This window comes from Harmonia axyridis, chromosome 1 (genome assembly GCF_914767665.1).
Source record: "Harmonia axyridis chromosome 1, icHarAxyr1.1, whole genome shotgun sequence".
In the NCBI taxonomy this organism is placed as follows: Eukaryota; Metazoa; Arthropoda; class Insecta; order Coleoptera; family Coccinellidae; genus Harmonia; species Harmonia axyridis.
The window spans coordinates 4,474,359-4,487,120 of NC_059501.1; the positions used below are offsets into that span (position 1 = coordinate 4,474,359).

The following is a 12,762-nucleotide window of genomic DNA, read 5'->3' on the forward strand; positions in this document are numbered from 1 at the left end:
TATTTCATTATCAATTTGAAACTATTTGGTACACCAAATATATACGCGAAATTTTTCAAAGTGCTAGAAGTGAATCTCGTAAAAATGATGCCATTATAAGTATTAAAAATGTAGCTATAACTATATGATTTTTTATTATGAATACTATAAATTAATATTACCTTTTATTATCAATTCGAAACAATTTGGTACACTTATAAAATAAACGCTAAATGCTAGAAGCGAATCTCTTAAAAAAGGTGGCATTATAAGTATTAGAGGTGTAGCTAGGTATATCTATGATTTTTCAATATGAATACTATAAATAAATCTTATTATACTTATTTTATTATCTAGTGATATCAAGGAGAGTAGAAATATCAAGCCGAGAATAATTGAATAAATGAAATAATATAATATAAATATATTTGAGGAAATTAATTTGAGAATCCCACATTTTTATTACTCACTCTTTTAATTATACTTTGTACTTGTAGGTACAAAGTCATTTTTTGTGATATAGCCCATATTTGAAAAATTATATTTGATAGTTTATGTTGATGATCCACTTTAAATTTTCCTTTTTTTTATGAATCCTTGTAACTGGGTCATTCCTGTTATGATTCTAGTTTATATTAAATGAATAAATATTTACAATTTTACCCCGATCAGTCGAATATATATTATGTATTTTAAATGTTTGGCAGATACATTACGTTCAGCGTAAAGAAATACCTGTTGTCCTACTATTCGCATTTGTCAAAATAAAGCATTTTAACATTTCATATGTTTCGCAATTTTCGTCAATGATTACATAGAATTAACAGTTGATGACCGATACAAGGATCAAATCGTGAAGAGTTTTATAAAATATTCAGTTGCAAAATTATAATTACAATGGGTAGAATAGATATATATTATTTAAATTTCACAAACTATATTTTTCAATGTATTTGAATGAATCTGAAGCCGATATAGAATAAATATATTATATAATTACTTTCAAAACGGGAAAAATATGAAGATTATTTTTAAGATATCGAATTTTTTCCTTGAAAAAAAAAAGTTCTGTTGTGGCTTAACGTAGAAACCTCTTGAAAAAATACAGGGCACAATGGTAACTGGATTGCTACAAAAAGTGTTTTAAAGACAACTCCAAGCACCTGGGCCGCCGCTAGGAGCGGCATATCGGACATTTTTCCTGGGCGCCAAATTGTAGGGGAGTAGTTAATAAAAAAAGAATACTTTTTGACAGAAAAATGTTTTTTTAGTGAAAGAGAAAAATTGCCAAAAGACAATTTTATTTGAATTTAATAGGTGCTCTCAGCAATTTATGAAAATACGAATATATACTAGAATCCACCTACGTCGAACTTTTACTTTAAACTTATAGCGTCGTACTTTTAAACAATGCATCAGGATGGGTTTGTTGAAATTGACAAAATCCTTTGATAAAAAGCAGTTGAAAAATACGATTTCTTATGGAATTGAAAACCTGAGAGGAATAAGAAAGGATTATTCAAAAAAAAATTAGGTAAACTAGACAAAGTAATGCGGCAAAATTTATTTTGCCGGAGCGCCAAAATATCTGGCGGCGGCCAATTTTTATAGTCTCAAATTTTAAATATGCATTCAAAGGCATTCTAAGTTTCACAAAAAAAAGGGAAACGCAATAAGTCATTTATTTTCCCTTGAGGTAAAAATCGGTTGATCAGGTATCACCATTTACACCCGTCCTGTACATACATATCTGTCATTTTTGATCGACTCGAATCGAAGTAATCCGAACCATCGAAAACACACACCGACGTCCCATCCCAACTTTCAATTTCGACACGTCAAGTAAAACGCGACGCGAAATTGACAAGTGCCGTGCGATCGAACCTCAACGAAATTTCATCATCGATCCGTCTTCGTTCAACCCGCCACTCAAACTCCTCTTTTGCCGTCTCAGGGGCAAGGGGGGAAGGTTTACCGTCTTCTATAATACCGTGTCGTTGACATCCGCAAGTTTAAACAAACATAAAAAGGCGTATCTTGGAAGTAATCTGGGTGGCGACTATAACAAAAGCCCACGCGAGGAGAGAACCACTTTATCCATCATCTCTAGGCAAGATACACGGTTACAAAAGCTTAACTTCAAACGCTACACATCAAACTGATAGCCGGGAACGCCCTCCGTGTCGTATATCCCCCACCAGTGTGGCTTGCGATTGGTGGGAGTGTAGGACTTGCCCGCCAATGCGTAGAGACGATAGCGCCCCTCCACGCTGGGTGTGTATACGTCGTAGACTGATACTGACACAGTCGGAACGTTAGTATTAAACTGTGTGTGCGGGTGATACCTTGCAATTGTAAAGGTATGTTGCAAGCGGTTCGGTGGTGCTTCATCTATATCTATATTGTTAGTGGTAACTGCAATACGTTCCGCGTTTAGAATTTCTCTTAGTTTAACAACCCTGGCTACCCACATGGCTTTAGGACTGAGCTCCGGCAGTACCGGAGCCCATTCTGACACTTCTTCGTCTCCTGGCATATCCGTGCCGATACCAGTGGTGCCAACGGCGGCTGTGTTACCAAACCCTTTGTTCGCTTTGCCCACACTTAACTTTACAGTGCACCAAGTGGCGGCCGTTTGTGAAACTCTGGAGGAAAGCGGTGATATAGAACGTTTGGCTAGGTTCTTGTGGTCTTTGCCGGTGGCGCATCCCAACATAAGCGAGCTGAACAAGAACGAGGCCGTGCTTAGGGCCAAGGCCATAGTGTCCTACCACAGCGGAAACTTCCGCGAGCTCTACAACATCCTGGAGAGTCACAAGTTTACCAAGAGCTCGCACGGGAAGCTGCAGGCGATGTGGTTGGAGGCGCACTATCAGGAGGCGGAAAAACTCCGAGGACGGTCTTTGGGCCCAGTGGACAAATATAGGGTGAGGAAAAAGTTCCCGTTGCCCAGGACCATATGGGACGGTGAGCAGAAGACGCACTGCTTTAAGGAGAGGACGAGGAGTTTGTTGAGGGAGTGGTACTTGCAGGATCCATATCCGAACCCTACGAAGAAGAGAGAGCTTGCTCAGGCCACTGGTTTGACGCCTACACAGGTGGGAAATTGGTTCAAAAACAGGAGGCAGAGGGATAGAGCAGCCGCCGCTAAGAACAGGTAGGTGCCATGTTTTGGTTCCGTCGGAATTTAGTAGAATGTAGAGTGAAATCGGTCTTCCTTCGGGTGTATTTTGACGTAGGAACGTCATATATTACATGTAATATATAGCGGAACGGTTGTTCTTGAAACTGTTTGTATATACCGCGATATTCAACCTCTGCATTTGTGTCCTATGGGACTATGTGATACATCTTTGCTGTCAACAATATCAAATCGTTCCAAAGCTCTTGAATTCGCCTCATACTCGGTTGTGTGAGTTTTTTCTGATTCCGTGATGAGTACGATGAGATAAATTTCTAAACAAACACATGATCGTCAATAATAAAATTAAGGAGTGGAGAAAAATAAATATAATATATAAGATGATTAATTAATAATAATGAGATTCTAGTCCTCAAAATATGATGATTTTGCCCAATTATTATACGGATTTTGCTAGTTTCCGAAATACCAGATGTTTGAAGTTTAAATATGGAATTTGGATTTGAGAAATAATTGTTTATGTTTTCATTATATTTCTAGATGAAATTTGTCAATTTTAATTTTTTTTATTAGAATTTACAATTTGAACTCTAATGTAGCATTTCTAATGAAAGCTGCAATTTAAACTTTTTTGTGTTTAGTAAATCAAAATAAATTATTTTTTGGCTGAACTATGAGTAGGTGAAATATTAGAAAGCCTATCATCCTACAAATTGTCTCTTGTTATTTTCATATAATTCAAGTGGTTATCTGCTTCTAAAAGCAAAATTCTATAAATTCAGTAACAATTTCATTCTCTGATGAGAAACAATAACAAATTAAAAATAAAAAACCTCAAAGTGAATGTTCAATCGTTCATCACATTTGCGGCTTCTTCTGTTTTCTGTCGTAATTCCAGTAGATACTATATTTTTTCTTTGTACCTACTCATGCCTCCATTCGCAACCAAATTGAAAAATCCAAAGGTTTGAAATCAGTACCTCTCGGTGGCTATGCAAACCCAGTTCCAAGTCTAATCTATGAATGAATGAAATTAATTAAACCTTCTAGAAGACACTAAATCTATAATCGCTCGAGTTACATTAATCCAACTAGAGTTACTTTTTTTCTAGTAGGTACTTTACGCATTTCAATATATATTTTTATGACAAAATATTTTATTATTACAATATTTTTTTATTAGAATATACTTCAGCCGAAACAAATATTTGTTTTGATTTAATTAACACAACAAATTGTAGTTAGCATTCTACATTAGCAAGGAAAACGAAAATTGCCTACTTTCAAAAAGAAATTGTAAAATTTCGAAAATCAAAAACCTTGAAACACCCGATATCTCAGAAATTAGTATTATTTGTAACATAAATTATACAGATTTTATCTACAATTGATGACTTCACATTGTTAGACCTAATAAATGTTCAGTTACTTTCTTGTCACACATTTTAATCTTTTTTCTGAATGAAACGAATATTACTGACTACACTAAATGAAATTGGGTGTACTAGATAAGCATTTGTTACGAATATTTCACTCTGTATGTTGTCATCACTGAACAAAATAAGAAGAATAAACCTTTGTTTCATTCAGAAAATAAAATTGAGCCTGAAATAAAAGTGTAGAATATTAATATTTCCCTAGAAAATTTAATTTAATAGTAATAATAAATTAATTATTTTACGGAATTTCTAATGACTAAATATTTCTTAAATTCGCATTATTATTTACGAGTATATCAATAAATATCGCAATCTGGGAGATATCATTTCGAGTTTATTAATATTAAAAAGAAGTGTTTCCAATATTTTGGAATGTTTTTCTGCGTAGTTAAGATACAAACACATGGAATGAAGATGTTGAAAATATAAACATGAACGGTTATTGTGTATATATGCCAATTATTATTAATGCGAGGTTGTTTTGTTGATTGGTTTCTATTTTGATTCGATTATTTTTGAATTAACTTTTAGTTTTCTTGTGTATGAAAAAGTGAAACAAAAAATCTTTTTTAATAGGAGAAAATATTGCTATTGTCATTTTTTTACGTAGTACCTAGATATATAAACTGAAAGCGGTTGTCTCGAAGTGGCGAGTAATTTGAATACTGGAGAGAATAAGAAAAAGGGTCAGAATTATAAAAGGGATGTTCAGTGGTAAATCGATAAGATTCAATTTTGAACCAATTATTTGTAATGTAATTTAAAAATATGGTCATAATAATTTAACATTTTCATCGCTTCAGCACACATTATTTCAACTCCAAAAGGAATAGAAGATATATTTTTTTATTCGATATCGTTAAACACATTTACGTTTTACGTAAAAAAATTGAGCCTTGTGAAGAAACCTAATCACAGATGACGTTCAAAATGCTTATGAGTTGTGGAACGGCCAGAAGGGGGGTTTGGGGTTGTAGCCCCCCATATAGAGATACAATAATTCCGAATTTTTTCAATGTTGATTTTCTGACATTGCAAATAGAATTCAATCTATGTTTTATTATGAATTATTATGAGTTGTCTAGTTCAGCCCCTCCAACCAAATAAGTCTAAGCCACTGCTCATGAGTACTGAAACCAGTTGTATATGTTAATGTAGCTCGAAAAAAAAAATCGATAACCTTTTATATGTATAGAATTTATAGACTAATATGCTGAACAAAAAATTCACTTTGTCGTAGTTTTATCTATTTTATTAATATTTCTTTGTTATTTCAATATAAGCTTGATATTATTAGTGAAGGAAATGATTTATCTTATGTGAAATCTATAGCGCCTATCAATTGATTTCTTGTTTCACAGTGTTCTTGAACACAAACTAGTCTCTATGAAAAAAAATCGACTATAATTCATAATTTTTTTTCTATTATCGATATCTACGAATATCCGACCTGTAGTTATTCAGATCGCGAGATATGGCAGATGTATCTCACTTCTCGATATGCTTCAGCTTCACTTTCAGAGATATATTGCCTTTGTTATGATTAATGTTATAATTAGAGCTACCGTACCTGTTAAAGCGGCGCGGATGCTGTATCATTAAATCCCAACCCATGATCTTTATTGATGTTCCTTTGGTCAGTTATTCTCGCTGCTGATGTTTGGGGAATGTTGTCTTTTGAGTCTGATTCGCCTGGGGCAAATTTAAAATATAATTGAGGTGATTCGTTGAGAATTTCCGATTGGTGAATTGTATATTCTAGATTTATAAATATCTTGATTTTGCCCAATATTCCTTATCGCTGGTTGTAGAGGTACCGCCGGATGTTTAATGTTTATATACGGATTTAGTTTTTATTTGTTTGTATAATTTTATTTATTTCAACCTTCAATTCATACCTTCTTTACATAATCAATTATGGTCATGATAGTTGAAATAAATAAAATAATACAAAAAAAATAAAAATTAAATCCGTATATAAACTTTAAAAATCCGTATAGTCTTACCTATATATAGGTAAGACTTTCACTACAAGAATTTATATACGAGACTTTCAAAACTCCTCTAGATAATGTACCGAAATTATCTAAAATTACAAAGATTTATGCAAAATCAACAAAAAATATAAAGAGCAAGTTTGCTAAATAAATATTATTATAAAAAAACTGATATCGACAGAAAAAATCACAAAACTTAACTGAACCCACTTAATTTAACCAAAGTAATATCTACTAATACAAAAGTAATAATGATTATAATTTCCGAAATCATTTTATTAAGTTTTTACAATTTTTTTTGTACAATTTGTAATTTTACGTATTTTGATGACGGCATGAGGATTGCCGATTCCAATTTAGTAATTTACAATAAAATAATATCAAAAAGCGTTGTTCTACAAAAAAGTTACACTTATTTGATTCAAGTAACTTTAGTAGTGATTGAGTTATTATTTGCTTCTAAAAAGTTCAATGAATTTTAATTTTATGAAAAATTTTAAAATGCTCACGATTTAATTCGATATATTCAATAATACCTATTGATATCAAACAATTTTTGTCTTCCACAAAGAATTTTTTTTGGTCTAAATTAGCTGTTTTTTAAAATTTTTCCTCTCGTAATCTCATAACACTTTATTCACCCGATACAATCTTAAGGGTCGTTTTCTTGAATATTAAAAACAGAGGGTAATTGATCAGGATAACGAAAAATATATAGCTCAACCATTTTGCCGAGCTGTCAGTTTTCAAAAACCATGAAATAATATTAATTTTGTATTTAAAAATTCAAAACACAAGCTTTAATTGCAACTTGGTCGATATTCTTATGTAGCTCTCCTTTAGTTCAATATTAAAAATTTCCTTTAGATTATTTTTTATAGGCTTCTAATTATTGCTGTCAAAAATTTGAAAGAAATTTATCTTTTTAAGATAAGACTAATTGTAGATAGCTAATAATAATACAATTATAGTGGATGATACACTAAAAAAAATACTTTCAAATTTGATGTACTTATGTAAGAATTGCAATCAATATAAAAATATCTCCTTCAACCAAATAAAAAGAAATGTAATTCATTTTTATAAACGGATTATTATTTATAAAAAAAATAAAACGAAGTAATTTCCACTATGTTAACATAGTGGAAATTACTTCGTTTTATTTTATTTATAATGAATTTCCGCCAAGTAAGGACCGAATCCATTAAATATGGATTATTATTTGTTATAATTATTCCTAAATAATTTCGAGAGAATTAATTTAATATAACTTAAATAGGGAAAATAAATAGAAATGGATATGGAAGACATTTATTGATCGAGATATACATTATTACTGTCAATAGCATCAAAATAAATATTTGAAATTTTGGTTTTATAGAACTCGAAAAATTCAGATAAGATCGAATTGAAACTTAGATAGTAGTAAAATAATGACTTCATAGCTTATACGGAATTTGGTGGAGATCTTTTCACTATGAGATAACCAAATTTTGTTTTGGAAGTTGGTTTGCGATATCAATATTTTTCTCCACATTGTAAAACTGATTGATAAAAATAGCTTCATAGCTACATCATCATGAATAATCTGGAGAAAATTACGTAGAATATAACTTTTTTCCCCAATCAGATTATTAACGTTATTAACGAAATTTGTCATTTTAATCACATAAAGCTGATAAATCTAATGGAAGTACTTACGATCATAACAATTAGTAGCCTCTACAATCGGAAACTGCAACAAGCCATCAGACAAAGTGAGCGGACCTAGGTATCGTTAAATTTGCGAAATGTCCTAGTGATTACCAGACCGCAAATGCAAATAAACACAGTGTGAAGTCAATTGCTCTGCCAAAATCCTCCATTGTCGGTTTTGAGTTTGGTACAATGCAAGGCAAAGACCGCTATGGTGTTAATTTCAGTAAATGTTTCCGGTTGACGTGATTATAGGTATTTTTGAGGTGATTATTTCGTTATGAAGGTCTCAGTTTGGATTTATCGATTTATTTTCGAATAATATTCTCTAATTTTTAAGAGGGGTTCCTATATAGGAGGTACAAATGAAAATGACAGATGACAGTCCTATAAATATGGGTCCGCAAACTTTTGTTTCCGAGAAGTTTGTTTTTTTTTCTAATTTATTTATCATAGTATCTTCCTTTCACAAGATATTCAACTTAAATTTGGCATAAATATTCCAATTTAAATTTTTCATCATGTGATAGGTACGCTAATTTTGAATGTAAATCTACAGGGTGACCGCTTCTTTCCTTCAGAATTTTTTTTGGTGCACCACTGACAGTTTAGAGAAGGTTGAAAAAAAGTTTTGGTTCAGTACCACACTTTTTGGTTTCGTGTAGTTTTGTCGATTTCGAGAAAATATTTCAAACGGTTCTCTGCCTCTCGTAATCCTCAGGAAAATCGAAATTATTATACACTGTGTCCGTAAAGTATGGAACAAATTCATTTTTAGCTAAACCGACCATTTCAAGAAATCATCGCTTGGAGTTTGTTTTCTTAATTCCTGATTTATTTAGGTATTCATCTCAATATATTTCGAGTTAATATGAAACGTTGATTCACTATGGGACATAAGAAATGCGTTCTTTGTGGAGAATCTCGCGAATTGAGTAAAATATCGTATCACTGATATGTTTCAATTTTCGAGCACCTTATGTCAAATTTGATAGTTCATTTGCTTACCGAAAATGACATATGCTCCCTCTATCTATGTTTATTACTCTGAGGAATTTAGTCTATAAATGTCAGTATATACATATTATAGAGTTTGAATATTATCCACCTATCTATTCCTTCACATCCTGTACACTTCTAATTTCCACCAAAAACAAATATTTACGTATCCTACGGCCAGAATGGAGGATTTAACACCGGCAATCCCTAAATACCCTTTCGCGTGTTGAAAACGTGCAAGTTGAACAACTCATTAACACAAAGAGGGAATATTTCATGAAGTAAATGAACCGAATGACTTTAAATGACATAATTTCAGTATTGATAAAGATCCCCTTCGAAGGGAATTGGATTCCTGCTACTAAATTAATGAGGTTAGATCCAGATCGGCACACACAATCTAATTTACGGAGTTCTAACGCCTTTTGTTTCAACTCCAGTTGATGGGGAGTTGAAAAAAAAATTGATTTCTTGAACGAGGAAGTTCATTTTTGTAGATCTAATTGATGATAATACTCGTAGGTAGATTGTTTTGTAGGTATATGATTTCAAAGTGACTTCGTTTTCCTTTTAACGTTCACAGCCTCATATATAAGAAGATTATATCTACAGGGTGGCCTATATAAAAGAGTCGAGTTTTTCTAGAAAACCATCTGAAACTCTTGAGTGGCAATAGTACTACTTTTTGTGATGAATAAAAAAGTACATATATGCAATCCTTATCAATTTTCGCTATGAATTGGTATAATAGTATCTACCTAAACTGAGCTTACTAACTGGATCTATACACTGTGTCCGTAAAGTATGGAACAAATTTACTTTTAGCTAAACAGGCCATTTTGAGAAATAATCCTGAAGCACGTCGATTTTTTATTTTAATTTGCCGTATTTTAAAATGATAATCTAATATACAGGGTGAATTACTTTCGAGCAATGACGTCACCGTCATTTTTTTCAAATAGAACACCCCCATTTTGTCCCAATTTTTCTATTACTCTAGTTGACCTGATCCCAAAAATGTATCACATGTTGATTTCAATTGGTACAGGATGGGCAAAATACAATAGTTTTGTATTTGCTCATAAAGTAACGCGTAACATTCTTTATTAGTTAAGTTAACAATATTATTAAAAATACTATCTAAAAATGTAACAAACTACAGGGTGTTACATTCAAACCAATTGCCGCTAGACAATAAGTATTTTTGATAATATTGTTAATTTAACTGATAAAAAATGGTAAGCGTAACTTTATGAGCACACACAAAACTATTGTATTTTGTCCACCCTGTACCAATTGGAATCAACATTTGATATATTTTTGGAATCAGCTCAGCTAGAGTAATCCGAAAATTGAGACGAAATGGGGGTGTTCCATCTAAAAAAAAATTACGGTGACGTCATTACTCGAAAGTCATTCACCCTGTTTATTAGATTATTATTTCAAAATACGGTAAATTAAAATGAACAATCGACGTGTTTCAGGATTATTTCTTGAAATGGCCTGTTTAGCTAAAAATTAATTTGTTCCATGCTTCACGGACACAGTGTATAAATTCACCAGATCTTAGTAGGGTCTCTAGAAAGTATTTATCAATACCAACATAATAAAGTTTCGAACGATAAAAGCTGCTTTCGCCCCGTTGTGCCCGAAGTATACCCCACGGCCTAACACAAGTGTCAGTTGTCATTGTTTAGTCGGGTTGAACTACTCGATGACTAGGCACTTCTGCCATCACTGGGGTGGAATACACCTCTTCAAAGCTATAACCGTCTTTCCTCCATTATTGAATGTGTTGTTATGATAACACTTATTAGATGGATCCGCGCTGTTCTCAAATATTTTCGATAAACAGTCAGCTGCCCCCGTTGTGCCTATTAGGTTAATATACCAATATTATTCCATTTGGCACTTTGGGTCGCAGAAGGCAATTCACAGGTCGTCGATCTTCCGTGTTTTTCACTTTGTGTTGTTTCTTAGGAAATGCCATACTGACTTGAACCTCAGAGCAATAAACATAGATGGAGGAAGCATTTTGGCCATTTTCAGTAAGCAAATTTTGTCCCCAACATGAACTATCAAATTTGACATAAAGCGCGCGGAAATGAAAAGTATTAGGGATACGATATTTCACTCAATTCGCGAGTTTCTCCAAAAAGAACGCACTTCTTATGTCCTATAGTGAATCAACGTTTTATATCAACTCAAAATATATTGAGATGAATACTAAAATATATCAGAAATTCAAAAAAACTTCAAGCCTCCTAAACGACTCGAAACAACTGGAGGGTGTTTTTTTAGAGCTATAGAACTTTAAATTGCAATAAAACAACGACGGATTATGCGATTGACATGAATTTTATTTATCCGCAAGATAATCTTGTGGCATTACATTTTAAATATGATTTCTGGCATATGACCGCCACGGCTGGCTCGGATGTAATCCAATCTGGACGTCCAATTTTCGATGACTTTTTCCAACATTTGTGGCCGTATATCGGCAATAACACGGCGAATGTTGTCTTCCAAATGGTCAAGGGTTTGTGGCTTATCCGCATAGACCAATGACTTTACATAGCCCCACAGAAAGTAGTCTAGCGGTGTTAAATCACAAGATATTGGAGTCTAATTCACAGGTCCAAAACGTGAAATTAGGCAGTCACCAAACGTGTCTTGCAATAAATCGATTGTGGCACGAGCTGTGTGACATGTTGCGCCGTCTTGTTGGAACCACAGCTCCTGGACATCATGGTTGTTCAATTCAGGAATGAAAAAGTTAGTAATCATGGCTCTATACCGATCACCATTGACTGTAACGTTCTGGCCATCATCGGTTTTGAAGAAGTACGGACCAATGATTCCACCAGCCCATAAAGCGCACCAAACAGTCAGTTTTTCTGGATGTAACGGTTTTTTCGACATACACTTGAGGATTAGCTTCACTCCAATTGCTGCAGTTTTGTTTGTTGACGTATCCATTCAACCAGATTTTGTCGACGATAAAATGGACGTAGTGCGCGATACGTATTCCGCACAGAACCATTATTTTTGAAATAAAATTGCACTATTTGCAACCGTTGTTCAGGCGTGAATCTATTCATTTATTTATTTATTTATTTAAGACAAATAGGAATACAAACAGGTAAACCCCAATACAACATTCACAGTTTGACAATTAATATATCATACAAGATATTGAAATAATGAAAACAAAATTCAAGCTATGCTATGAACTATAAACTAAAATTTAAACATAAAATTATCTGAAAATCATCAGCATACTGAAAAAACAAAGGGCAACTTTAATTTTGAAATTAATCATATATCATTTATTATTAATCATGTATCATTTATTATTAATCAATAAATCATGATGAATTGCCAAACCAAACTGAGAATGAATCACTTGACAGCTGTTAAATCGGTCGCCATCTTGAACAGTAATGCCAACTTAAAGTTATATACCTCGAAAAAAAACACCCGTTATATCACAATCCGACAACTTAATTTA

At 32.9% G+C, this 12,762-nt stretch overlaps 1 protein-coding gene across 1 annotated transcript in view; it reads left to right on the plus strand.

Annotated features, from left to right (window-relative positions):
* Positions 1–2,276: 2,276 nt before the first annotated feature.
* Positions 2,277–12,762, plus strand: part of LOC123687244 (homeobox protein SIX3-like) — an 89,856-nt gene continuing 79,370 nt past the window's right edge. The window contains exon 1 of the mRNA XM_045627026.1: positions 2,277–3,136. Within this exon, the coding sequence (XP_045482982.1) occupies positions 2,451–3,136 (686 nt within the window). The 5' untranslated portion in view covers positions 2,277–2,450. The remainder of the gene's footprint in view (positions 3,137–12,762) is intronic.